This window comes from Megascapheus bottae, chromosome 5 (assembly GCF_031878675.1).
Source record: "Megascapheus bottae isolate mThoBot1 chromosome 5, mThoBot2.hap1, whole genome shotgun sequence".
In the NCBI taxonomy this organism is placed as follows: Eukaryota; Metazoa; Chordata; class Mammalia; order Rodentia; family Geomyidae; genus Megascapheus; species Megascapheus bottae.
Genome location: NC_143513.1, coordinates 49,072,937 through 49,099,811, shown reverse-complemented (window position 1 = coordinate 49,099,811; position 26,875 = coordinate 49,072,937). Strand labels below are relative to the sequence as shown.

The following is a 26,875-nucleotide window of genomic DNA, read 5'->3' as shown; positions in this document are numbered from 1 at the left end:
ACATACTTTAATAACTCAAGAAGTGACCATAGTGTAAAGGATAAAGATGAGCATGGAGGTAAGAGGCTCCTGTTGTAAGTAGTGAACTATGGGTACTGGATCTACATAGTAGCTAGGATTACAGGCATGAGTGTCTGGGGCCGAGCTGTGTATAACGCTTTTGTTAAGGATGTTCAGGCTTCTCCATCCCACACATGTGGTTTTTATCTTTAAAAGCTGTGTGGTAGGTCCATTCTGGGCTGCAGGTCTTTGCAATAGGAGTCTGTCTGCAGATGCAGGCTTTCTAATAAAGACTTTAAATTCAACCTCTCAAAATGTGGCTTCTCTGTTTTCTTGCCATACACCAGTAGGACCCTGTTGCAGTAACGGGGACAATAAAAGATAAAAGGCCTTTAAAGCAGTAGCAATAGGAATGGAGAAACTTTTTTTTTTTTAAATTTTATTTTGTCAGTAGCTGGGGCTTGAACTCTGGGTCTGGGCATTGACCCTGAGCTCTTCAGTTCAAGGCTAGCAAGGAATGGGGAAACTTTTATATGAAGGAAGACTTAAAAGAATTTGGTAGTGGAGTGATGAATGGAAGAGGAGGGAGTGGTGTGGGCATCACAGGAGGGCAGAGGAGGAGATAAGTTCAGGTTTTGGATTTACTGAAATGAAATGATCTTTAGGTAGGAGTATCAAATAGGCAATTATCCCTATTTATTTCCCGATGGTTTGACAGTTTTGCTTTGCTCCTTGTATCCCCAAACTTAGCACAAACTCCAGCTCTAAATCAAGAATCAATCTGGTCAGGACCTCCTGTTTATCTGGAAGTAGGGTTAACTTTGGCATTCATGTTGTTAGGGATGCTTTCATTTGAAGCCAACAGACTCATTAAGATTTTCTCCTGCGGCAAAGTCTTTGGGCCTCTAAACTTTCAGAAATGCCACCTTAAATAAGTAGCTCACGACTTTGCACAACTTCTTTGTTTCTTTGGCTGCACTTTTTGTTTTTTTTTGGTACAACAGAGCATAGCAAATAACCAGGTTAGGTTTACCTTGGCGGCTATGTATACTACCTGTGGCCTGGCTATCAACTGGGGCAGGACAGGGGTGGGGGTGAGTGGGGGTGGGGAGGCTTAACACATGGGGCGTGGCCAGCGGCGGGCCCCGCCCCGTTCTGTGACGCACCGGCTTCTCTGGCTCCACGTCTTCGGAGGAGCAGCAGGGACCTCGGCCTCCAGTGTCTGTGGCGGAGTGAAGTGGAGCCAAGGCAGCCGCCGCCGCCGCGATGGTGTTACTGGATTTCCTGCAGGCGGGAGGGTCGGTGCTGGAGCAGGTGACAGGCGGCAACCTGCTCTCCACACTGCTGGTCGCCTGCGCCTTCACGCTCAGCCTGGTCTACGTGTTCCGCCTCGCTGTCGGCCACATGGTCCCGCTGCCCCCCGGGGCGGTAAGTTGCACCCGCCGGGGTCCGGGCGCGGAGGGCGGCGGCCTGGGTGGCCGAAGGGCTGGCACGGACCCCGGCTTCCGGGCAGCTGGCCGGGGCTCGGAGGCCGGAGCCGTAGCTGGTGACGCAGGTGCCGCCGGCACTGAATAAGGGAACAAACAACTTATATTGCACTTACCACTAAGTTCTGACCAAGTCGCTTTACAAGCAGGTTTTATTTGATTCTTAGCAGACCTAAGGCAGAGTTAACATTTGTTGTGTGTTGCCCTGTTTTAATCACTGGAAAGATAAAGCAACTTTCGTGTTTGAAGCTTTGTTTCCCTCTCCTCTGAGGAGTGTTGGGAGGTGGTGATGTTCCCCTGGAGACCACCGAGGAGGTGAGAAATGTCATCTTTAGGATTGACCTTCACCCCGTGACCCGGGGTGCCCACGGATGTCAGGCAAAACCCCAGGCATGTGCAGGGCAGCGCTTGATGAGGCCTGGGCAATCTGACTCGAGCCTGGCTGGGGACATTCCATGGCCGGCCTAGCCTGGAAGGCTCCCAGGCCGAGCTCGGAGGCCAGGAAAGAGTTCAAGAGGATGGAAGACCAGAACTGGACCTGGAGAGGTCAAATCATTTAGACAGGAGAGATGTAGAGCTGTTTAAATTGAAAAGCTTGAAACCTTGGAGAAGAGAATACTTACCTATTTTCTGCCCTTGTCTCCAGTAACCCCTCTTACACTAAACTCAAGTAACCCCAGGGCTTTATAAAACCCCTGACTCACTCCCCCTCAGTCCCCCTTTAACTCAGCCTCCAAGACCAGGAGAGAGGTGGGCTCCTTGTTGTTTGTGACTCAATAAACAGTCCTATCCTGTTGAGAATGGAGTCTGGCTTTTTCCCTTTTTTTTCTTTTCCACGTTCCTAACATCCTTCTTCTCCTTCCTCTTCTTTTTTTTTTTTTTTTCCATTCTGGGCTTGAACACAGGGCCTCGGCGCTGTCCTTGAGCTTTCTCAAGTCTAGCACTCTACCACTAGAGCCACAGCACCACTTCTGCCTTTTTCTACACATATGGTATCAAGGAATTGAACTTGGGTGCATGCTAGGCAAGCACTCTCCCACCAGGCCAAACTCCCAGCCACTACCCTTTTTTTTTAATCATTACAAGTTTAGTTTTTCAGGAGTCCTAGTCTTGTAAGTTGTGGTGATTTTTATGATGAGTGCCAAGAAGATTCCTCTTACACTTGATCTACTCACTTTAAAAATCATGGAAACAATAGCAAAGATATGGAACCAACCCAGATGCCCCACAGTTGATGATTGGATCAACAAGAGATGGTATTTATACACAATGGAATTCTATACTGCCATCAGAAAGAATGACATCGCCCCATTTGTAAGGAAATCAAAAGATTAGAAAAAATCATACTAAGTGAAGTAAGCCAGACTCAAAGAAACATAAGGCTCAATGGGTTCCCTCATTTATCATAATCAGTAGAAACCTTGGACTCTCCTAGCAGAGATTTACAATAAAACAAAACCTAGATACATAAGGCCATATAGTATGACGCTAAATGAAAGGACCTCCAGGATATAGAAACAAAGCCATATAATGAGTAATTGTTGTCCTTAAGTGTACTATGTTATCTCTCATCTTTTTTGCTGTCCCTTGGTTATCTCATATTGTTACAGTATTTACCTTGTTATTTGATATATTGTATATATGCTTATTTGGTAATTGGAAATAGGATAGGGAAGGGGGGGGGAAACAAGATGAGGGGTGGGAAATGGGGACCAAAACATGAGAAAGGGTATCAATGTTTGTGAAGTAATGCACCTTCTATCTGATGAATATAATGTAACCCTTCTATTAATTATAATAAAATATATGAAAAAAATCGTGGAAATAAGAGGTTTTATCTTTGTGATTATTGTTTTTGACATACTATGTGAAATTATTTTTCTCTCTTTTTTTCTTCTCCTTATAGTTTATTTCATGTTATTAACTATATCTGACTTTGGTAACTGGTATATTGTATATTCATTTATTTGTTTATTTGAAATAGGGAAGGCAAGGGGGAAAAACAAAATGATTGGGAAAGGGGTGAGGGGGGAAATTGGGAGAAAAACATGGGAAGTGGTATCAGTGTTCAAGAAGTAATGCACCCATTTCCTGACGAATGTAACTAACCCTTTTATTGATCACCTCAACAGTAAAATACAATTATTAAATAAAAAAGTTGTAGTTGAAAAAAATCATGGATCTAGTTCATTTGCAGTGAGATAAACATGTTGGTTTTAAATGTTGCTTAAATATTTCCCTTTGCATACTTCATTTCTGTGCAGCTTTTAAAAAATCATTCTCTTACTTCAGGTTGCAGTGGTGTAGTATTTAAAATTGAGGTGAAAGGAAATCTAAAATTATTTCAAAATACTGAAAACCCCCCCACATTCTTTACAGGAGAAATAAGATCAATATGTCAGAATATAGAGATAATGATTAAAGAATAAATATAAGTTATATTTAAATAATACATATTAAGGAGTATATATGTATATGATGATAAAGCAATTCCTAGTGAAAATAAATTCATAGTCTTAGAGCCCTAAATGGATATATTTTTGTTTTATATTTTTAATTGTGCAATGCAGTTTATTCTCATTTAGTATTTTGCTCATGCTTTCCTCCTCTATTACTTTTCCTGTTCCTCTCTGTTTTGTACAATTTTTATTATGTTTACTCTTTTCATACATATATATATATATTTACTTTGACTATATTCAATAACTTACCCCCACCCCTTTGCCCATGACCTTTTTTTTTTTTTTTGGTGCCAGTCCTGGGCTTGAGCTCAGGGCCTGAGCACTGTCCTTGGACTTTCTCAGGCTAGAGCTCTACCACTTGAGCCTCAGCACCGCTTATGGCTTTTTTCCATGTATGTGGTACCGAGGAATCGAACCTGGGACTTCATGCATGCCAGGCAAGCACTCTACCACTAGGCCAAACTCCCGGCCCCAAGCCCATGACCTTTTTTTCCCCACCTTCTATCCCTGTTGGTTACACCTTGCCAAACACTTTTCTTTTTACTTTCTGTCTTTTGTTTGTTTTATTTTGATTTTTAGTTTTAGATTCCACATAAGATGGAATCATGGTGTATTTATTTTTTTCTGAGACGGGCTCATGATAATCTTGGCTCCATTTTCTTCCTCTTGATGAGATTTCACTCCTCTTTGTGGCCAAATAACAGAATACTGTTTTTACTTTGTTGTGTATGAATTGTTTCTTTTTTTTTTTCCTTTCTGGTTTTGAGACTTGAATTTAGGGGACTATGTGCTGTTCCTGAGCTCCTTTCTGCCTCTTTGAGCCACAGCACCACTTCCTGTTTTCAGGTGGCTAATTAGAGGTTAAGACTCATGGGCTCTCCTGCCTGAGTTGGCTTTGAACTAAGATCCTTAGGTCTCAGACTTCTGTACTAGGATTCAGGCATGAGCTACCAGTGTCAGGCTTTGAATTACATTTTCTTTATCCATTCATTAATTGATGGGTGCTTTGACTGATTCCATAGTTGTGATTCCCTGTTGTGATTCCTTATTTTTAGATAATATTTTGGGACTAAAACTGTATATTGTAGTAGAAGTGATGACACTGGTTTCTTTCCTTCCAGACACTCTTCTAGACCCACCATTAATATTAGACATATGTCTATTGCTCAAGTCCCAGCGCCTGTTTGTCTAGTTATTTACCATATATATATAAAATCATCTTTACAGTTTTTCTTCCGTTTAGCTCCTCTTCAAAGATACTGACAGTTTGGCTGTTCTTGTTACCTTTAATGCTTTACTTTTTGGTAAACTGTTTTTGATTAATGGCAAATTTTACTTAACTGTTCTGTCATGGAACTGACCTGAGTTTTTCTCTTAAAATGAAACGGGCATTGAAATATTCTTTTTTCTCTTACAGAAAAGTCCACCATACATTTTTTCTCCATTTCCATTCCTTGGCCAAGCTATAGCATTTGGAAAAAATCCAACTGAATTCTTAGAAAATGCATATGAGAAGGTACGTTTTATAGACTCCATCTAAAATCACAAGCCAGAGAGAAAGAGAGAGAGAGAGAGAGAGAGAGAGAGAGAGAGAGAGAGAGAGAGAGAGGGAGAGGGAGAGATGCTTTTCAAACTTTTCCTATAAAATAGAACAGTTTGGAAAAATGGTGTTGATTTGCTTATTAACAGTAGAAATAAACATAACATATATAGAGAGGTAAAGGCCCTGTAGACCCCCCCCCTTTAGTTTCTCCCAATGTCCTGGGATTATTCTAAATTTTGTTTTCACTGACTGTGCTTAAGAGTGATTGAACTGATATTTTTTGTTAATCATGAACCTCAAATTTTCTAAACCTGCTGTGTCCATTTTCCATGACTTCACTTGCCACTTGGATTGGTTTACATGATATCACGGGATCATGGGCCCTGGAATCTTTGATCCTCTCTGAGATTTCCTATATATTCAGCTGTTAACTCTTTTTTTTTTTTTTTTTTTTTTTGCCAGTCCTGGGCTTGAGCTCAGGGCCTGAGCACTGTCCTTGGACTTTTTCAAGGCCAGAGCTCTACCACTTGAGCCTCAGAACCACTTCCAGCTTTTTTTTTTTTATGTATGTGGTACTGAGGAATTGAACCCAGGTCTTCGTGCATGCTAGGCAAGCACTCTACCACTAGGCCAAACTCCCAGCACGTCAGCTGTTAACTCTTATCTTAGACTTCACTATTGTCTTACAATAATAAATCACCTTATTTTAGGTCGTATCTTCTGATTTGCTTGTACCTCCTTGGGTTATAGCCATTCTTAGACATTACTAATCCAGGTTCTCATTTACTTTGTTTCTGATCTAACAGAGTTCTTTCTGGCTTTCCTTCCTTTTCTACTTTGGGTCCATGGCCTCTCATTTCAAGTTATAGTCTTGTCAGCACATCTAGTTTCCTCATCCCTGGATCTTTTTACTGTGTTCACATTGTCTGTGGACAGAGTTACTCATCTTCTGTGTGCCAGATTGCTTCCTTCCTCAAGTCATGAGTACTTATCTTACATGAAATTTTGTTTTGCTCAACAATTCTATAATGTTCTTATGATTGACTTTCCAATTCATGAGAGTGACTGACTCAAGCTTTCACTTATCTAAACTTCAGAGTTTTTTTTGTTTTTTTTTTGCCAGGCCTGGGCTTGGGCTCAGGGCCTGAGCACTGTCCTTGGACTTTCTCAAGGCTAGCAGTCTACCACTTGAGCCTCAGCACCACTTCTGGCTTTTTGCTGTGTATGTGGTACCGAGGAATCGAACCCGGGTCTTCATGCATGCTAGGCAAGCACTCTACCAGTAGGCCAAACTCCCGGCCCACTTCTGATCTTTTTCTCCTTCATCAAAGCAGGTGATTTTTGTCTCCTAATTAAAAGATGATTGAAAAGGACCCAAGCTGGGAGCTAGTGGCTCATGCCTGTAATCCTAGCTACTCAGGAGGCTGAGGTCTGAGGACTGAAGTTTGAAGCCAGCCCAAATAGACAAGTTCATGAGAATACTGATCTCCAATTAGCCATCACAAAAGCCTGAAGTAGAGTATGGCCAAAGTGCTAGAGTGCTAGCCTTGAGCAAAAGAGCTGAGGTACAGCACCCAGAGCTCTGAGTTCAAAACCTAGGATGAGCACAAAAACAAAAATAACAAGCTCCCTCATACTCTTGATTTCAAATATTCCAACTCGTTTGGATCTATAGTTTTTCTAATCAGGGTAGTAATTATAAAACATCTACTTTGTACAGAATTTAGTGCTTTGTAAAAATTCTTTCACCAAAGCCTCAAAAACCCTCTTCAGTTATATCTATTTTATAGATAATAAAACTGAGATTATTTCAAAGTACTTTGCCCTCCACATGTAGTTTATGTAATCTTGACAGTTTATGCTCTATATAGTTTATACTCTCTTGATCATTGCCATTTTATAGATGCGGGAAGTTGAAGTACAGAAAGTTTAATTTTTCTGACTGTTGCTTGATGGATCAGTGGAGGAACTGGGATTTTGAATGCATGCAATCTGGTATCAGCAGCTTGTTCTAAAGCTCAGTATGCTCTATCTAATTTTATTGTAAGATCTTTTATTTCCTATTGAAGGCTGAGATCCCTATCCCTTTAGTTTTCAAAAAGTGATACTATTATTTTTTCTGTCAATGTATATATTACCTCGCTGAATCTCTTCCCTTTTTCTGTGAAAAATGTTCAGTGTCTTCCACTTAAGAAAGATAAGACTTCTCTTAATTACTCGGTCTCCTGTCACACCCATTTAATGACTCGTCTGTACTCAAATGTCCATTTCCATGACTCCTATTTACAAATCCTTCAGTCCATGTCACTAATCCAAAGGACCTGGTCTCTTTTGTAACTCAGTTGTGGGCAGATATTGGCCATTTACTATTGGAATGCTCCAACTTTTGGCTCCATGCCTGTATTTTCTTAGTAATCTCTTTTCTTCCAGCTTCGGTTACAAGCTATATGTAGATGTCATCTAAATTCATATCTGTAGATCAGGTCTTTTTTTTGAGCTGTACATCTGGATGTCCAATTTCTATATGATTCTTTTAGTTGTTTGAAATTGAAAGGCTTCTGAAAGCCATTATTTCCAATTAACCACTTCTTTCCCACCCTGCTTTCCAGTTCTGCGATACTCAGATCTCAACCTCCTGAAGTAGCTAGGATTACAGGTGTGAGCTGCCATTCCCGGTTATCCGCTTCACTCTTGACTCCCATCTTCTCTCATCTGTCCCCTTTTCACCTTTAGGCCTTGTGCACACTTAACTACTACAAAACTTGCCATTCACTTTCAGTCCCAGTGTCTTTTCCTCTTTCAGTCTCCTTTTTTAAATTTTTTTTTCTTTTCTTTGACAGTCATGGGGTCTGAACTCAGGGCCTGCACATTGTCCTTGGGCTTTCTCAAGGTTAGAACTCTACCACTTGAGTCACAGCACCGCTTCCAGCTTTTTTTTCTATACATGTGGTACTACTGAGGAATCAAACCTGGGTCTTCGTGCATGCTAGGCAAGCACTCTTACCACTAGGCCAAATTCCCCGCCTTGGTCTCCTTTTTACCTTCTTTTATCTGCTTCTTTTCTTGTATAATACTTGTTTGCATGTGGACTCCTACTTTTGTTAATGTGATTACTTGACTATATCTTTTTCTGATAGACAAATGCTTTATGAGTCAGGGATAGTCCTTTTATTAATGGTTATATCCCAGAGCCTAGTCTTTAATAATGACTATAATTCTACTGAAACATTTAACATGTAACAGAATTATCAGTAATAACAACAAATGAAATCAGTATGGTGAGGTAGCAAGCAACACAGTGATAACTAAGTAGTATTCTTGTACCCTCACATAGCAAATACTGGAGAAAAGGCCATAACATTTGGTTGTTCCTTTATATTCATTCTTTTACTTAAATTTAAACAAAGATTGAGGGGCTGGGAATGTGGCCTATTAGTAGAGTCCTTGCTAGCACGCATTAAGCTCTTCTCTGTGTTCGATTCCTCGGTACCACATACACAGAAAAGCCTGGAAGTGGTGCTGTGGCTCAAAGTGGTAGAGCAGCCTTGAGAAAGTGCAAGGACAGTGCTCAGGCCCTGAGTTCAAGCCTTACGACTGGCAAAAACAACAACAACAAAACAGCCACAAAGATTAGCGGTTATTGAAAGATGAAGATAATTTTTTTTTGAGAATCGAATGTTATGCATTTTTTCAATGAACTTGAAGTACCTTAATGTTGCCCTTTTCTCTTTTGTTTTTGTTAACCTCACTATGGGTTCTTTCTTTAGTATGGACCTGTATTTAGTTTTACTCTCATGGGGAAGAAATTTACTTACCTTCTGGGGAGTGATGCTGCTGCACTGCTTTTTAATAGTAAAAATGAAGACTTGAATGCAGAAGATGTCTACAGTCGCCTCACAACACCTGTGTTTGGAAAGGGAGTTGTATATGATGTGCCTAATGCGGTAGGTGATACTGTTACCTGGACATGGATGGCTCTGTACATTTATAATGTAAAAATGGTTTATTCCTTGGATCAAATGATTAGAAAAATTGTAAGACATTAAATAAAAACTGAAAGAAGATAAAAAATAATGTCAAATTATGGTGGATGCTTGGGAAATTGCACTGGCATTTGTACTGGGTTGAAATGCTAGAAGGCAACCTGCATAGCAAAATGGTCCTCGGAGTTAGGAGTGGGAAAAGGGAACCTGAAGGGAAGCAGGAGTTGGGGCTGGTCTGTCAGTTGCCTAGGACCTTGATAGCTACTTCACATAAATACAGAGATGCTTGAAGTGTTCCATAGCTAGTATCATCTAAAAAGTCCTCTTTTTTATATTTTCTACTTTTTAAAATGTGGTTTTCTTTAAATGCTTTATAGTTAGGATAACAATTGGATCCTCTGATAAAACACAAAGGTATTTTAATGTTATATACTCTTGAAATTTTCTTTTTCTTTTGGAAGGTTTTCCAGGAACAGAAGAAAATATTAATACGTGGACTTAACATAGACTACTTTAAACAGTGTGTTTCAATAATTGAAAAAGAAACAAAGGAATATTTCCAAAGTTGGGGAGAAAGTGGAGAAAAAAGTAAGCAAAATGTTTTAGATTTGTCCTCTTGTTTTCTGTGACTAGAGATCTAGAATATGTATGTGTTTACATACAAAACCAAGCACAAGCCGGGCACAATGGCTCTCACCTGTAATCCTAGCTACTCAGGAGGCTGAGATCTAATGATCAAAGTTCAAAGCCAGCTCGGGCACTAAAGAACATGAGATTCTAATCTTCAATTAATCACTAGAAAATGGGAAGTGGGGCTGTGGCTCAAGAGGTAGGGCGGTAGCCTTGAGCTGAAGAGTTCATGGACAGCGCTGAGGCTCAGAGTTCAAGCCCCATGACCCACCAATCCCCCCGCCTCCACCCCCAAAACAACCAACAACAACAAAAAAACCAAGCACAATGTATGGAACTACCTTGGATTTAATGAGAAGAACATGTCCGACTACCATGGAGTTGTAAAACAGAAATAGTCTTTACCCTAGACTCTAGTAAATATTGCCTTTGAAGCAGTAGCCTTGTTTATAGCAGAACACATCAGCACACTGTGTTCAGGGTTTAAGTATCACCTGCTGTAAAGAATCTAGAAATCTGCTTTTATCATTAATATACCTAAAGGTGATATGAATGTTTTCTAACTATAAAAAAACTGATGTGAACTTTAGAACATTTATTTATCTCTCTCTCTCTCTATGTACATTCATACATACATCATATGTACAAGCATACAAATATACATATATACATACATACATCATATGTACAAGCATACAAACTTACATATATACATACATGGTCACTTTATATCCTAGGCTGGACTTGAACTTGTGTTCCTTCTGACTCATTCTTCTGAGTACTGAAACTGTAAGCATGTGCTACTACTCTGTTTAGAATTCCAATTCAATAAATGTAGGTGAGATAGATAGATACGTTCAGTATCAAGAGGACCAGAATATTTGCTGAACTTTTTTCCTTTTAAAAATCTAGTTAGGGGGCTGGGAGTTTGGCCTAGTGGTAGAGTGCTTGCCTAGCATGCACGAAGATCCATGTTCGATTCCTCGGTACCACATACATAGAAAAAAAAAGCCAGAAATGGTGCTAAGGCTCAAGTGGTAGAGCTCTAACCTTGAGAAAGTCCAAGGACAGTGCTCAGGCTCTGAGCTTAAGCCCACGACTGGCAAAAAAAAAAAAAAAAAAAAAAAGAGAAAACAAATAATAAAAAAATAATCTAGTTAGAAGGCCCACTGATTTGGCAGTTCACTGATGAGTGTGAACTTAAAGAACAAAGGACCGGGAGTTTGGCTTAGTGGTAGAGCACCTGCCTAGCATGCACAAAGACCCAGGTTTAATTCCTTCATACCACATACATAGAAAAAGCCAGAAGTGGTGCGGTGGCTCAGGGTAGAATTCTAGCATTGAGGAAAGCCCAAGGACAGTGCTCAGGCCCTGAGCTCAAGCCCAGTACTGGCAATAATAATAATAATAATAATAATAATAATAATAATAAATTAAAAAATAAGGAATTAACTGCATAGTTTTTCTTAAAAGAGTTCCAGAGTGTAATTTTTTGGTGACTTACAGAAATGTGGTCTTTTTCCATATATTTTTTATTGTAATTAATAGAGGGGTTACATTTAAATTTGCCAGACAGAAGGAGCATTGCTTCACACATATTGATACCCCTTCTTATGTTTTTTGTTTTCTTTTTTGCCAGTCCTCATTTCCCTCCCCTACTCCCTGTAGTTTCCTACCTTATATGACCAAGACTTCAATATTTTTTTCCTGATCTTCTTTATTTGCCCTGGGTAGAAAAAAAAATCCAATCTTTGGACTGCCTTGTATCGGGAAAGCACCCCATTATTGTCCTCCTGCCATTTAATTCATTGCATTTACTGGGGTTTAAATCTAGGGTCTTGCACTTGCTAGGCAGATCCTTTACCACGTGAGCCATGCTTGAGCTCCTTTTTCTTTGTTATTTTTTTGGATAGGTCTTACATGTTTTTCTCAGGTTGGCCTCTGACTATCATCTTCTGGTCTGTGAATCCTACATACCTGGAATCTCACACAAGTACAGTCCTGCCTAGCTTATTGGTTAAGATGGAGGTCTTGCTGTTTTCTCCCCCCACTTTTTTTTCCTGCCAGGGCTAGCCTAAACCTTGTTTCTACTTAGCTACTAAGGAGCTGGGATTAGAAGTGTGCATCGCTGTACTTGGTCTGTCCTCACAGGCTTTGAATCACCTATTTCGATGGTTTTTTTCTATGAATTGAAATTCAGATACCCATATTCATTTTTATTTTCAAGATAGAGAAGAACTCATGAGTGAATTTAGAGATGCTTTTGTGGTATCTATTTTGACTGACAAAAGGGACATTGTGAATCCCATAATTTATTGCCCTCATACTCTAGATTTTTTGGGACAGTACAAGTGGGATATTTTTGTGCTTTTTATATATTTTAAGTATTAGGGATTGAATTCTAGGCCTCCTACCACCACATTGCAATTTGAACTATATCACTAGCTCCTTCCTCTTCCCTTTTTACTCCCCCTTGCCTTTTGTGATGAGGCTTGCGAACTTCTCAAACTCAGAAACCTTCACCTTCTATACCTTGAGTAGCTAGGATTACAGCATGAGCCACCAAGTCTGGCTGTACTTGGTTGTTTTTTGTTTTTGCTTAATTTTAATTGTTAATTTTCTCCACAAATCTCTTCCATGTCTTTACAAAAATATTTCAAAGGACTTTGGGAATAGCAATGAATATGATTTTTTTTCCCTTAGATGTGCTTGAAGCCTTTTCTGAGCTTATAATTTTAGCTGCTAGCCATTGTTCCCATGGAAAGGAAATCAGAGGTCAATTCAATGACAAAGTGGTCCAGCTGTATGCAGATCTGTATGGAGGCTTCAGTAATGCGGCCTGGATCCTGCCAGGATGGCTGCCTGTGCCTACCTTCAGGTATGGCTAAAGAAACTTTTGCACATGGTTATTTAACTTTGTCTAACTACTGTAATATTGGTTTGTTTTCTAAATTTGGGAAGATTGAGTCCCCATTGCTTTACAAGGAATAAAGACAAGTTTCTTCAACTTAAACTGTTTGAGTTGATTGAAAAAGGTAACTTGTTCTCTTCTAAGGTCTCGAAATGACCATGTCGCATATTCCTGTACTCAGGAATGTCTGAGCTGCACTTCTGTGCTGCAGCTCTTTTCTAAGCACTTTTTTGTGAAGGTCTTCAATGGTTTCATAGTATGTACAATGTGAAACTTCTTTCTTTGGAATATTTATGCCTTCATTTAATTTTCTGTTGGTCAGCTTGGCAACTGTACGGTGCTTTCCTCAAGGACAGTGACCATCTCTCATATAAAGCAGTAGTACCCTTATTTGCTGTGGAGCTCTGAGTCCTTTGTGTTAATAGCCTTTTGCTAATAGCCTTTCATCTTTGTTAGATAAGAGCTGGGGTGGAGTTAGTTGGCGATTTTTTTCCTTTGTTTTTTTCTTTTGCTATTTAGTTGGAGATTACAGGTCTCCCAGATTTTTGTTTTTGTCCAGACTGTCTTTGAATCTTGTGTCTCATATCTCAGCCTCCTGAGTAACTAGAATTAACATTTTGAGACACTAGTACCTGGCAGTTTTGCAGGGTTTTTTCTTTTCTTTTCTTTGTTTTGGTTTTGTTTTTTTAAAAGAAAAATTGACATCTTATGTGAGAACACCCAGCAGTGTTTGGCCCGTAGTCAGTTTTCTGTAAATGTGTACCCCACCCTGTTTCTAGCTAACTGTCTCTTAGGTTAAGTTGAAAAACTAGTGTTTCCTTGGACAAACTGATTTACATATTCTTAGTATTTTTTGGTGCTGCATACTGAACCCAGTGCCCTGTGTATACTAAGGATGTTCTTCCATAACTATGTTTCCAGCCTCCATTTACTTTCTTCTTTTTTTTTTTTTTTTTTTTTTTGCCAGTCCTGGGCTTGAGCTTAGGGCCTTAGCACTGTCCCTGGACTTTCTCAAGGCTAGAGCTCTACCACTTGAGCCTCAGCACCACTTCCAGCTTTTTTGTATGTATGTGGTACCAAGGAATTGAACCCGGGTCTTCGTGCATGCTAGGCAAGCACTTTAACCACTAGGCCACACTCCCGGCCTCCCTTTACTTTCTTAAATAGGCCATGTGTTTTCTGGGCTTTGTTCCCACTGTTAACCCTGAATGCTTCCTTCCTGTACATATTCTCTGTTAATCCTCAATAACAGTCTTGTAAGGGAAACAGGGCAGGCATTCCTATTAGAGAGCTTGACTTTAGAGAGAGCTGGGTTTAAATGCCAGCTCCAGTGCTCAGAGATACCTGTGAGTATAGACAGTATCTATTTCAAACTACTTGCATCATGTTAAACATGACATTTTGAGAGTTGAAGCTTATTTTATGACTCTAAAAAGTCATAAAAATCTGTACAACTATGTTGTTTTAGAAACTGAAAAATATAATTAAATCCTCTAGAAGAACCGTTCTAGAACTATTCTGCCTCAAGACTTGATTTGGTTAAAATTAGTGTCTCATCTTAGTTTAAAAGACTGTGCAGCTTTCTCTTGAACTGGAAAATGTTCCGAAGGGACTTTTACCCTTGTTTTAGAACTTCAGGTAGAAGACAGGTAGTGTCCTAACAACCTGTGATCAGTTGATAGATGGGTACATGCAGTACTGCACATTGCCCTCAGGAATGTAGTAATTATTTTTTAATATTTTAAACATTGATTTTTACATCATATTTCAAATATCATGTTTAATGAACAAGTATTCAAGAAGGAAATCTCTACATGCAATCACTGGCACTTAGATTTTAGGACAAAATTAAAATTAAGCTGAGGGCTTGTATGTTATAGATACATATTAATCTATTTAATAAAATATGTCTATAGAGTATATATCACATCATAGATTTTTATGTCTATGCAATTATGTTTATATGTTCGTAACCTTGGGTACCCGAATATCGAGTCATTGCTCCTGTACTGTTTTGGTCTAATATTCACATATCAAGGAGACAAAGCACCTTTTGTTCCTTGGGTCCTGACTTATCTTGCTCAACATGATTTGCTATAGTTTCATCCATTTCCCACCAAATGTCATTATTTTATCTTGTCTGTTGGCTATGTAGAATTTCATTGTATATATATATATATATATATATACCACATTTTCTGTATCCATTCATCTGTAGTGGGGCATCTGGGTTGTTTCCATCGCTTGGCTATTGTGAATAGTGCAGAGATGAACATGGCTGAGCAGATGTTTTTATCATATCCTGGGTTATGATGCTCAGGGTAGATGCCCAGGAGTGCTATGGCTGGGTGATAGGGAAGGTCTATCTTCAGTATTTTTTAGGAAACCTCCAAACTGTCTTCCAGAGTGGTTGCACTAGTTTACATTCCCACCAGCAGTGCAGTAGGGTTCCTCTTTCTCCACATTCCTGCCAGCATTTGTCGTTGTCTGAGTTCAGAATATTGGCCATTCTAATTGGGGTAAGGTGGCATCTTAGGGTTGTTTTTATTTGCATTTCCTTTATGACCGTGGATAATGAGCATTTTCTCATGTTTTTGTATGTGTGTGTGTGTGTGTGTGTGTGTGTGTGTGGCCATTTTAACCTCTTCTTTTGTTTTGGTTTGTTTTGTTTTTTGCCAGTCCTAGGGCCTGAACTCAGGGCCTGAGCACTGCCCTTGGGCTTTCCTCAAAGCTAGTGCTCTACCACTTGAGCCACAGCACCACTTCCAGCTTTTCTATGTATGTGGTACCAAGGAATTGAACCTGGGTCTTCGTGAATGCTAGGCAAGCACTGTACCACTAGGCCAAACTCCCAGCCCCTTAACCTCTTCTTTTGATGAGTCTCTGTTTAGTTCCCTTGCCCATTTAGTGATTGATTTGCTTGTTGGGTTGGGGGGGATTAGTTCTTGAGTTCCCTTTAGATACTGGATATTAAGCATTTGTCTGATGTATTATTGGTAAATATCTTTTCCCAGTTGATTGTCTGTCTTTCTACTTTAGTAGCTATGCCTTTTCCTATAGAGAAACTTTTTTTTAATTTAGATTTTTTATTGTAATTAATAGAAGGGTTACATTATATTCACCTGATAGAAGATGCATTACTTCACAACATTGATACCCTTTCTCATGAAATGGTCCACATCTCCCCTTCCCCCTCCCCCTGCTCATCTTGATTTCCCCCCTTCCCTATCCAATTTCAAATAACCAATTAAGCACATATAAAATATATCAGATAACAAGGTGAAATATTGTAACAATATGAGATAACCAAGGGATAGCAAAAGCGATGAGAGATAACATAGTACATTAAAGTACAGAAACGTTTTATTTTTAGGTAGTCCCATTTGTGGAGTCTCTCTCCAATCTGTTATGACTCTGGGACTCTATTCAGGAACTTTTGCCTGTGCCTATGAGTTCCAGTATCTCTCCTACTCTATCATGTAGCAGTTTCAGGGTTTCAGATCTGATATTGAGGGCTTTGATCTATTTAGAGTTAATGCTTGTGCGTGGTGATAGGCTGGGATCAATTTTTAGTTTTCTACCTGTGGCTTCCCAGTTTTCCTGTTGGGGCCTGACCTTCATCTCCGAGGCCTGATTCTGGCTCAGCGGCCATTAAAGGGCTTTGGCCAGGCATTCGCTCCTTGCATACCTCTCTTAAGGCATCTCTGTGTACGTGACACGACTGAACCCCCCCCCCAATCCCCCCCTCAGCTGCACGGGTCTCGTAGCAGTGCAGGTCTTGCGGGCTTTCCTGCACTTGTCCCGTCCAATACCTGAAAGTCCCCCCCAGACCCTTAGTGGTAGCACGGTGGCCCTCTTCCTATTGGCTAGCTTCCCAGTTCCCACCTTCTTTTACCCCAATAGTATATAATTAATTGTCTGACGCAATAAAGAGAGATCAGCAGAGAGAACCTGATGCGTTTTCATGGTTGACACTGCTCCTGACTCAGTGTGTTCTTTTTCTTCCCCGGTAATTGGGGGAGGACTGGGTGTCATCGACACTTACCATCTCACTCGGCTCCGGGGGACTTCAGGCTGGTCCTGTGTGTCCCTCCCCATTCCCATGTTGCTCCACAGTAGCAACATTTTCCCAGCACCAATAATTAAATGGATTTTGTTGACTTTTTCAAAGAACCAAATTTTTTATTAAAGAATTTATTAACATTGATTTTAATCATATTTCAGTTGAGGCACTTCACAAGTATTCAAGAAGGGAATCTGTATGTACAATCACTGGCACTTAAATTTTAGAGCATAAATGAAATTAAGCTGAGGGTTTGTATGTCATAGATACATATTAATCTATGTCATAAAACATTACATCTATAGAGTCATAGATTTTTATGTCTATGTATTTCCAATACCATGTCCATAGCATTGGGTATGCAAATATTGAGTCCTTGCTCTTGTACTGTTTGGATCTAATCGCCACATATTAAGGATACCATGCACCTTTTAAAAACCAATTTTTTGATTTATTAATTCTATGTATAGTAGATCTTATTTCAATCTCTGATATTTCCAATTTATTTTTGTTATTTCTATCCTTCTAATTGTTCTAGAGTTAACTTTTTCTTGCTCCTCGAGATGCTTCAATTTCTTCTTTAGGTTATTTACTTGAGCTCCTTCTGTCTTTTTAATATGGGTCCTTGTGCGATAAAGTTGCCCCTTAAGCAGATACAAGAGGACTAATATGATCCCCTGCATTCTTTCTGACAGCTGCCAAGTGACTGTTTTTTGACTTTGACTGCATTGTTCAAAATTAGTCTGACTCCACTGTGGTCTGATAGAATGTAGGGGATCTAATTAGTCCTCTTGTATCTGCTTAAGTTTTCTGTGTGAACAATTATATGATCTATTTTGAAGTGTGTTCCATGTGGTGCTGAGAAAAATGTATAAAGTTTTGCTGTTGGATGGAAGACTCTATGTATATCTGTTAAGCCCAGCTGGGTATGGTGTCATTTAACTCAGGTGTCTTTGCTTATCTTTTGCTGAGAGTAGCATATTGAAGTCTCCCACTAGAATTCTATTTGAGTCTATCTTGTCCTGTAACTCTAAGAGAGTTTGCTTGACATACTTAGGTGCTCTCATGTTGTGGGAGAAAATGTTTATAACTGGTTATGAATTGACTCCTTTCCTAATATTTAGTGGCTATCTTTATCTTTATGTACTGATTCTAATGAAAAGTTAGTTTTGTCAGAGATGGATTGCTACTCCTGCTTTTTTGCATGGTGCATTGGAGTGGAAAATTCTTTTCCATCCTTTTATTTGGTTTATTTCTGTCTTTGGCAATGAGGTGGGTCTCTTGTAGACAACAAATGGATGAGTCTTGTTTCGTAAGCCAATCTGCTGTTCTGTGTCTTTTGATTGGATTGTTCAGCCCGTTCATATTTAGGGAAATTATGGAGAAGTGGTTGTTAGCCTCCTTTGTCATTATTTATTTTTCCTTCTGTGTTTCTCTCTTTCTCACACTTTTTCCCCTTTGTACTTATTGATTTATAGGTGATAGCTTCTTGATGGGAATTCTTGCTGTTCTACTCTTTGTTCTTGATTAATATTTTTTATAATGCTGATTTAGTGTGCATAAATTCATATAGCTTCTCTTCAGGATGAAATATTCTTGTTTCTCCCTCAAATGTAAATGCCAGTTTCACTGGGTCTATCAGTCTGGTTTGGCAGTTACTGGTCTTCAGGGCATGAATGGTATTTTTCTAAGCTTTTCTTGCATAGGGTTTGCGTGGAGAGGTCTGCAATGATTCTAATTGTTTTCCATTGTAGTATAGTTCTTTGTTTTTGCAGCATTAAGGATCAGCTCCTTACTATTCAGTTCTAATGTTTTTACTATGCTATGCCTGGGGGAGTTACTTCTGGGATCCTGCTTGCTTGGGGTCCTGAAGGCTTCAGTACTGTGAGATTTTCCCCTTTGAGGTTAGGGAAGTTCTCTGTAATAATCTTGGTGAATAAGTGTTGAATTCCCTTCATTTGAAACTCCCCCCTTCATCTATTGTTATTATATGCAGATTAGATTTCTTGACTGCACCTGCCAATTCTTCAACTTCTCTTTGGTGAATTTTGACTGATTTTTTCCAGATTAATTACTCTCTGTTCCAACTCTTCTGTTTTATCTTCCGTTCCTGATACCCTAATTCTCCATTCTAGTCAATTTGTTGCCTAGCGCATCCATTTTAGTTTGCATTGTAGACATTGAACCCATCCTGTCTTCTCTGAGGGTATTCATCTTTCCATATCAGCTTTGTTGTTTTTGTCTCCACTTCACTTTTAAAATAAAGGAACTCCTTGGTAATTTCCTGCTTATATTCCTGGAATTGTTTTCGTAGTTCTGCTTTAATTTCTTTAGTCATGTCCACAATCATCTCCTTGAACAGAGTCATGTCTCGTGTCTCTTCAGGTTCTCTCTGGGTATTTGTGTAGATGTGTGGTTCTCAGCTTCAATTCCTTTGTTGACTTCAGGTAGGTGGGTCCAGTTGTGCATTTTCACTTTTGGCGATTCTGGGGCCAGGAGGAGTGTACAGCTGATTTCCCGTAGTGGCTCACAGTTATGTGTGTGAGTTTTGGGGTTTGGCTAGATAGGGCTACTGTTGGGGCTTGTTCACCAGGTTCTCAGCAGCAGGGACTAGCTGTTGATGTACACCTTTGGTTCTATTGCGGCAGGGCATACAGCTGATTCCTGGTATGGCTGAGTAGCTGTTGCTGGCATGCCTGCTGATTCCTGGTATGGCTTAGTCGCTGTTGCTGGCATGCCTGCCTGTTCTGAAGAGTGAGTGAATGGCACTTGCTTTTTGAGTGCGTCCTTGGATCTCAGCTGGGTAGCACAGCTGTGTTTTTCTTGTACACCTGGTGACCAGCAGAAGGGCCCCGCTGTAGGTGTTCTCTTTTGGTTTTGCCTACCCTTGGTGGGCATGTTCTCAATTCCCAAAAGGAGTGAGCAGCTACTGCTGGTTCCCAGTGGAGACCCGTTGCTGGCTGTGCCCATGCTGGTGACTTAGTGTCACTGTAGTGTGGTAGAGTACACTCCTGATTTTGGGTCTGAGTGTAACAGCCTTTGCTGATGTGCCCCACACTCCCTAAGGCTGTGTGCAGCTGCGCACCTAGGTCTCAGCTAGCCCAGCCAGTGCTAGTTTGCTGGAACTGTCCCAGGAGAGGGCCCAGCTGGGAGTTTCTCCACTGGGAGTTTCCACAGTAGGTTGGAGCTGTGCCTTTCTGGTTCTCAGAGCGTGAGCCCTGCCCTTGCTGGTCTGCCCTCCAGTCCCCTGCTGTTTTTCTGGGTTGCTATCCCTGCTGTTTCTGTTTTTGGTACTAAGGTGGAGTGCACCCCTGATTTCCACCAGAGGTACAGGGCCACTTTTGGCTGTGAGTCTTACTGTGACTCCGTGGGAGCCCCCTGGTGCTGGGTTGCCAGAGGCTCCCAGTGGGGGGTGGGGGGCACCCCACTAGGTTTTGGCTCACTCAGATGCATGCATGTGCACACACCCACACTAGCACTTGGAATCTGGGTCTCAGTGCCCCTCAGTCTCCAGTTTCAGTGTCCTGGAGAGGAGGCTGTTGGGCAGATGGGAGCAGGGACACCTCCACCCCCTTTGGTGGGGTGCTGGGGCTTAGCACCTGCCCGCCTATCAGTCTCCAGTCAATGGCCTGGGGGAGGGGGCTGTCGGGGGAAGGGACAGGATTCTGAATTTCTTGCCCCCTGCACTTGCCAGTCTTTCTTGGGCAGGGTGGAGGGGTCTGGGTTAAGTTCTGTAGCTCACCACCAGCTCTGATTCCCGATGGGTTTGGGGGAACCTGCTGGACTACTTACTGATGGGGTTAGATGTGAGTTGCTCCACGGTGTTGGAGGGTCATTTGCCTCCCCTCTGGTCTCTGACACCGCCTGTGTTGTCCACGCATGGTCTGTGAGGGCTCCTGGGTCGGGATTCTGCTGCTTGCTGGCATTGCTGGAGTTCTGGGCTTCCCGGCCCTGCGCCTTGAAGCCGCTGGCAAGGGGTGTGCGAGCGGTCCTCACGTTTCGGGTCTTTTGAGAACGTTGGATATAAGCTTTGTCTGGATTTCTTTTCCAGTTTGTGTACTTTCCCATTGCTTCTTAAATTAGTAGTTGTTGATTTCTTAAGATAGTTGGCTCATGGGATTCCCTGATTCTCTTTTTTGTGGGAGAGAGCTAGGCTGGGTTTCTATTGTTTCAGTGCCATCTTCTTTCCTCTGTTATAGTAATTTTTTTTAATTAAAGAATTTATTAACATTGATTTTTAAATCATATTTCAAATGACATATTTAACAAACAAGTGTTCAAGAAGGGAATCTCTATGTTGTAATTCTTAACAGTATATGTTTCATGGCTTCTTTTTTCTCCTTGGTTCTGAGTTTTGTCACTTATTTTAGAGGCATTAAGATTACAGAATTTATCCTAGAAAGTATTATTTTTTTTGCAGATATCAGTAGTTTATTGTCTAGTCCAAACACATTTAAAATGGAAACTCAAAAGAATACTTTCCACCTGAAACAAACTAGAGTCTACTAGCATATAATGTTTAACACATTATAGCAATAAAGATGGTAATAGTCTTCTATACTTACTAAAGCCAGGATGGTAAAGCCAATTTTGTTGCAAGAGTGTTGTAAGGATATATTACTATCAAAACATAAAATAAAATCATCAATTAACAGTAAATGTTGAATGAATATTTCACTGTTTCAATAAAAAGGGGACAAAATGTTAAAAATCCACAGTACTGCAGGTGTGCAATCAGCACGTAAACGTCTCCACACAATATTTTAAATGTTTCATTTGTGGTATTGTAAGACTGAATTTGAATGGCTGTTTGCTCTAATTTTCTTTTACATACCTACAAACACATTTTCAATCTAGGATATTGCCCTGTAACCCAATGAAAACTGTTCTGGCACCAAAAGAAATAACAAATGTTAAGTGTGTGTGTGTGTGTGTGTGTGTGTGTGTGTGTGTGTTTGTGTGTGTGTGTCTGTGTCTGTGTCTGTGTGTGTGTAGGAAATATACATTTGGGGACCAAGGGAAAAATACTGACAATGAAACCATTTCTTTAAAAGTAGTTTGCCTAGAAGCTCCAACTCCAAAGTAATTTTCTAATTAAAACTCCAAGTATTGTACATCAGCAAGCAAACAAATAAAAAATCCAAGCCCTACAAAAACTACAGAAATCTGTGTCCCCAAAATATATGCATTAGTGCACGATTTTTCCTCAGACATGCAAGACCTCATTCAAGGGGATGAAAAACAAGTAAGATTTAGTTTTACTCATACTGCCCAGTTCATAATAAACAAAATACATGAGTCATTTGCTAGTTCACTAAATAGCAAACAGTTGCAACCAACCAATTTGCTACTATGTCAAGTGCATATTTTGTTTTCTACTAAGATAGGAAGGGAGAAGTCTTCTATGCTAACAAGCAGCTCCAAATGCTCACACTTATTTATCCCACCTCCTGCCAAAACATCAGAACTTGGTGGTATAGAACTGAATAAACTGGTACGTGTTAGAAAGACAGACAATAATCTAGCAGTTACAAACTTTGCTCACAGAATTGTTTAAAGATTCATGTAAAAAAAAGTTGTCTTCCCAGACTTAAATTCAGGAGCCACTCAGATGTTGACATCAGAATTGTGCAAAATGAATGACCGTTCCCTCCCCCCCATAAAATCACTTAAGAGCTGCCTTTCTTTTCTCTGAAAATTGCAGTATCCTTACTTTAGGTTTACTTGCCATTTATGGAATCTTAACTGCTTTAAAAGAATGTTACTAAAAATGTACATCAAGTTTATGACTTTCCCAAGCATGTAGTATTATTTTTTAAAAAAACACATTTTATTTTTGAATTGTAGACGCAGAGACAGAGCTCATCGAGCGATCAAGAATATGTTGTGCAAGGCAATCCAGAAACGCAGGGAATCAGCAGAAAAACATAATGACATTCTCCAAACCTTAATAGATTCTACATACAAGTAAGAGTGGCTCAGGTTTTATATCAAATTGAAGTCAGGAAGTACTTATTAAAGCATAAGTAGTATTTCTAGTTAAAATATAAGGTAGAAGCTATCCCCCTTTTACGTGATTGAACCTAAATAACTATGAGTCCCCGTGACAGAGAATAGTGAATATTGGTATGTACATATGGCTCTAATGGTATAGGCATGAACTATTGACTGGCTTCATTCCCTAGGGATGGGCGGCCTTTGACAGATGATGAAGTGGCAGGGATGCTTATTGTGCTGCTCTTGGCTGGTCAGCATACATCCTCAAGTGCCAGTGCCTGGTTGGGCTTCTTTTTGGCCAGAGACAAAACACTTCAAGAAAAATGTTACTTAGAACAGAAAACCGTCTGCGGAGAGACTCTACCTCCCTTAACTTATGACCAGGTTTGTTGGAGTTTTCAGTTTCATTGCTGTCTTTTATATTGTTTCTTTTATTTTTTATTGCTTGATGTGCTTTTATTAAGAAATCATTATCTAATCAAATGTGTAAAGATTTCCACCTTTAGTTTTTATGTCTTACTTTTGCATTTTTGATTCATTTTGAGTTAACTAGAATCTGGTAACAAATGTGAGGTAATCTTTTGCATGTAGATATGAAGTTGGTTTAGCACCATCTGCTAAAAAAGACTTCTTTCCACTGTACAGTTTTGTCAAAATATATTGATCATAAATTTTAGGCCTTACTTTTGGTCTCTGGATTGTTTCAATGACCTTGTGTTAAAGCGCTAAGCCATTACTAAATGTTTGAATTTGGGATTGTCCTCTAAATTGTTTTCACAGGTGTTTTTGTTTTTTGTTTTCTGTTTTTTTTTTTTTGGCCAGGCCTGGGCTTGAGCTCAGGGCCTAAGCACTGTCCTTGGACTTTTTCAAGGCTAGAGCTCTAGCACTTTGAGCCTCAGCATCACTTCTGGCTTTTTTCTATGTATGTGGTACCAAGGAATAGAACTGGAGTCTTCATGCATACTAGCAAGTATTCTACCACTAGGCCAAAATCCTGGCCCTGTTTCTTTTAGGGTCAGCTTACTAATTTCCACAGGAAAGCTCTTGGTGGTCATTATGTTATATTTTACCAATTTGAATCCATAGCCATTTTGTCAGTTTCTCATTATGTCTATTTCAGAATTTAAATTTATTTACATAGGATACTTTTCTGTCTATTCTTTGAGTCCTTAATTACTTTCAGTGGTTTTTAGTTTTCAATGAAAAAGACTTTTGGAAAACTTTTGTTAAGTGTACTTTTTACATTCTTATTGAATAAAATTTAAATTCTGCCAGTCTAAGCCTCTTTGAAATGTTCATTTTAGTAAAATGTTCATTTCTTAGATTTTCTGATTCCAGACATTCTATTTTTTTCTACAAACTATTTGATGAAGTATTTCTTCATATTTTCTTTAACCTTATACATAGTTTTCTTCTATTTTTTCAGATATATAACAACTTGTTTAAATTCTTTGTTTAGTGAGTCCAATATCTGTTCTCTAGGAATAATTCAGTAAACTGCTTATTGTACTGTGATAAGCTGTTTTTACTATTTGTGTGTGTTTTTAATTTTTTAATTGAAACTATTTAAAAAACAAATGGTAGAATATTTGCTTAGCAAGCTGGAAGTCCAGAGTTCCAATTGCATTACAACCATTAAAAAAAAAAAACTACCATAAACCCAGAATGTAGCAGTTCTGCAAATCAGAGTCCCCTGTTCAAAATTGTTTTTGTTTAAAATGTTTTTATTTAAAGTGACTTTCCTGGATTAAGCATGTAAAGTATATATTTGTCTTATGAAGTTGTTCAACTTTTAAAAATATTACTAGTCACTTAATAATCATTGGAGATTTCTTGCTATGTCTTGAATAATTAAGTCTTCCATCTTTTCTGAGGGGCTCTGTGTCAAGACATGTTATTAATACTCCAACAACAGTTAAAATTCAGCCTTCACTTCTGTTTGTGTAGATTAGTAATAGGTGAGTCATCAGAGCCTTGTTAGATACTAATTGGGCATGTCATCTGCAAACAGACCTCAAGATTATTGTATAGAAGTTTAAAAAAATCTCACTATTTTGGGCTGGACTAAATGGTTGGCTCCCTTACCTTCTCCCTTTCGTGGGCCCCATGGTTAGAGTGATCCTTGTATTCACATTCAGACCTTGTGTGATCAAGAAGCTCCTTCAGTTTCTTAGAGATCAGGTTAAAGCTGTTGGCAGTTAATTGTGGTCCGACAACAATATGCTGTGCTACGAGATGCGAACTGGGAATCCTATGAGGTTAGCCCCGGCCCTTACCAGGATGTACAGATGTAGACCAGAAGATAGAAGGGTTTCCTTTGCAGACATCAGCTGCCTCCCCTACTTAAATCTCCATTTGGGTCTGCCAGCCCTACAGGTGAATTGCCTGAAGAGCTAGAGTGATAGTCAATAACGGGTAAGATCCCCAGAGGGGGACAACCTAAGACAGGCACACTCTTGAGTAAAGCAAGCACCTGCTAATGAAACAAAAAAGGGGGAGATGTGGAGCACATCACATCAGGGAAATGGAAACCTATGCTGTAGAAAAGGAGGCCTAACTCTTGGCCCAGCGCTCACTTCCTGGTCTTGGGATGGCACCTAGCTGAGATGGTGCCTGCCGCCTGGTCAGAAGGTGTGGCTGTGGTTTGTGATGTAAAATAAGGCCACCTCTGGGATAGGCCCCCGAACCCTTCTACCCTCTCGGACAGCACCTGATTCCCCTTCTTTACCTACCTCCCCTCACCCTGCCCACCTTTGTGATATAGGCTCCTGCATCCAGTATTAGCTGAATGTACTTCCTCAATAAACAAGCTCCTGCCTTGAAAAAAAAAAAGAAGTTTTAAAAGTATGTGCATAACTCTATAAAAGAGGGTTAACGTATTGCCCTTGAAGTATTTTTCTGTGGTTGAACGTGGGAGTGAATTGTAATGTTTTAGAAGCTATGCTCTTAACTGGGCGGTGCCGGGGATGGGGTTGGGGAGGAAGTGTGTAAAGAACAGGCTGTCTTGTGCCTGTTCTGTTGGTTCAGGTTGTCTAGACTTTGTTCTATACATGTATTTTAGTTAATATTGCTAAGGATTAAGTCTTAATGCCAAGTCAGAAGTAGAAAATAATCCCTATGTAAATGACCTTTTGTTAGTTCTTAGGAAAAACTGTCTTCTGGGAGTGAACTTAAAATATTAAGTCCTTTTCTCAGAGTTAGTATCTGGAGTGATAGGAAGGGAGAAGAGGAAGGTAAGGGAAAGGCTGTGTTAGTATTTTCACATCTAGAAGATGTGCATGTTTTGGTACTTATATTCGTACACAAAGTTCATTATTTCAGAATATCTAATCTTTGTAGATGTTCTGAGGTGACAGTGTATGGTAAAACATAGAACTAGTGAATTAGCTAACTTGTAAATGTCTGTTGCAATCAACAGATCCATCTTGGTTAGATTGTGCCACCTCTGGGCAGTGAGGTCAGGGTTTATTTAAAGGTTGGCAGCAGAGGGGAGGAGAGCAAGGTACACTTTGAGTAGAGCCATTGATATATGTGGTTCTGCTTGTCTCATGGGGATGGATACATTTAGTAGAAACATTCTTGCTAATATTTTAATAGTATACTATAAGCCTACTAATGAGCTTAGAATTTGCTTAGTATATCTTGCTTTAATCTCATTTTAATTTGAGCATAAAGGAAATGCAGTATTTTAATTGTAATTCTGCCAATACTTCTGTCTAGAAGCCTGTTGCCATTTTTGTCTTCAGTGAAATTTTTATCCCTAAGAAAAGTAGAATTGCATTTTTTTAACCAAACAGAT

General features: G+C 39.8%; 1 protein-coding gene across 1 annotated transcript in view; it reads left to right on the top strand.

Moving 5' to 3' along the window:
- Positions 1-1,257: 1,257 nt before the first annotated feature.
- The window catches only part of LOC150063355 (lanosterol 14-alpha demethylase-like), a 30,970-nt gene continuing 5,352 nt past the window's right edge, over positions 1,258-26,875 (top strand). The window contains exons 1-7 of the mRNA XM_090333090.1: positions 1,258-1,428; positions 5,367-5,465; positions 9,260-9,436; positions 9,937-10,063; positions 12,809-12,983; positions 22,927-23,046; positions 23,265-23,460. Coding sequence (XP_090189216.1) covers positions 1,267-1,428; positions 5,367-5,465; positions 9,260-9,436; positions 9,937-10,063; positions 12,809-12,983; positions 22,927-23,046; positions 23,265-23,460 — 1,056 coding nt within the window. The 5' untranslated portion in view covers positions 1,258-1,266. The remainder of the gene's footprint in view (positions 1,429-5,366; positions 5,466-9,259; positions 9,437-9,936; positions 10,064-12,808; positions 12,984-22,926; positions 23,047-23,264; positions 23,461-26,875) is intronic.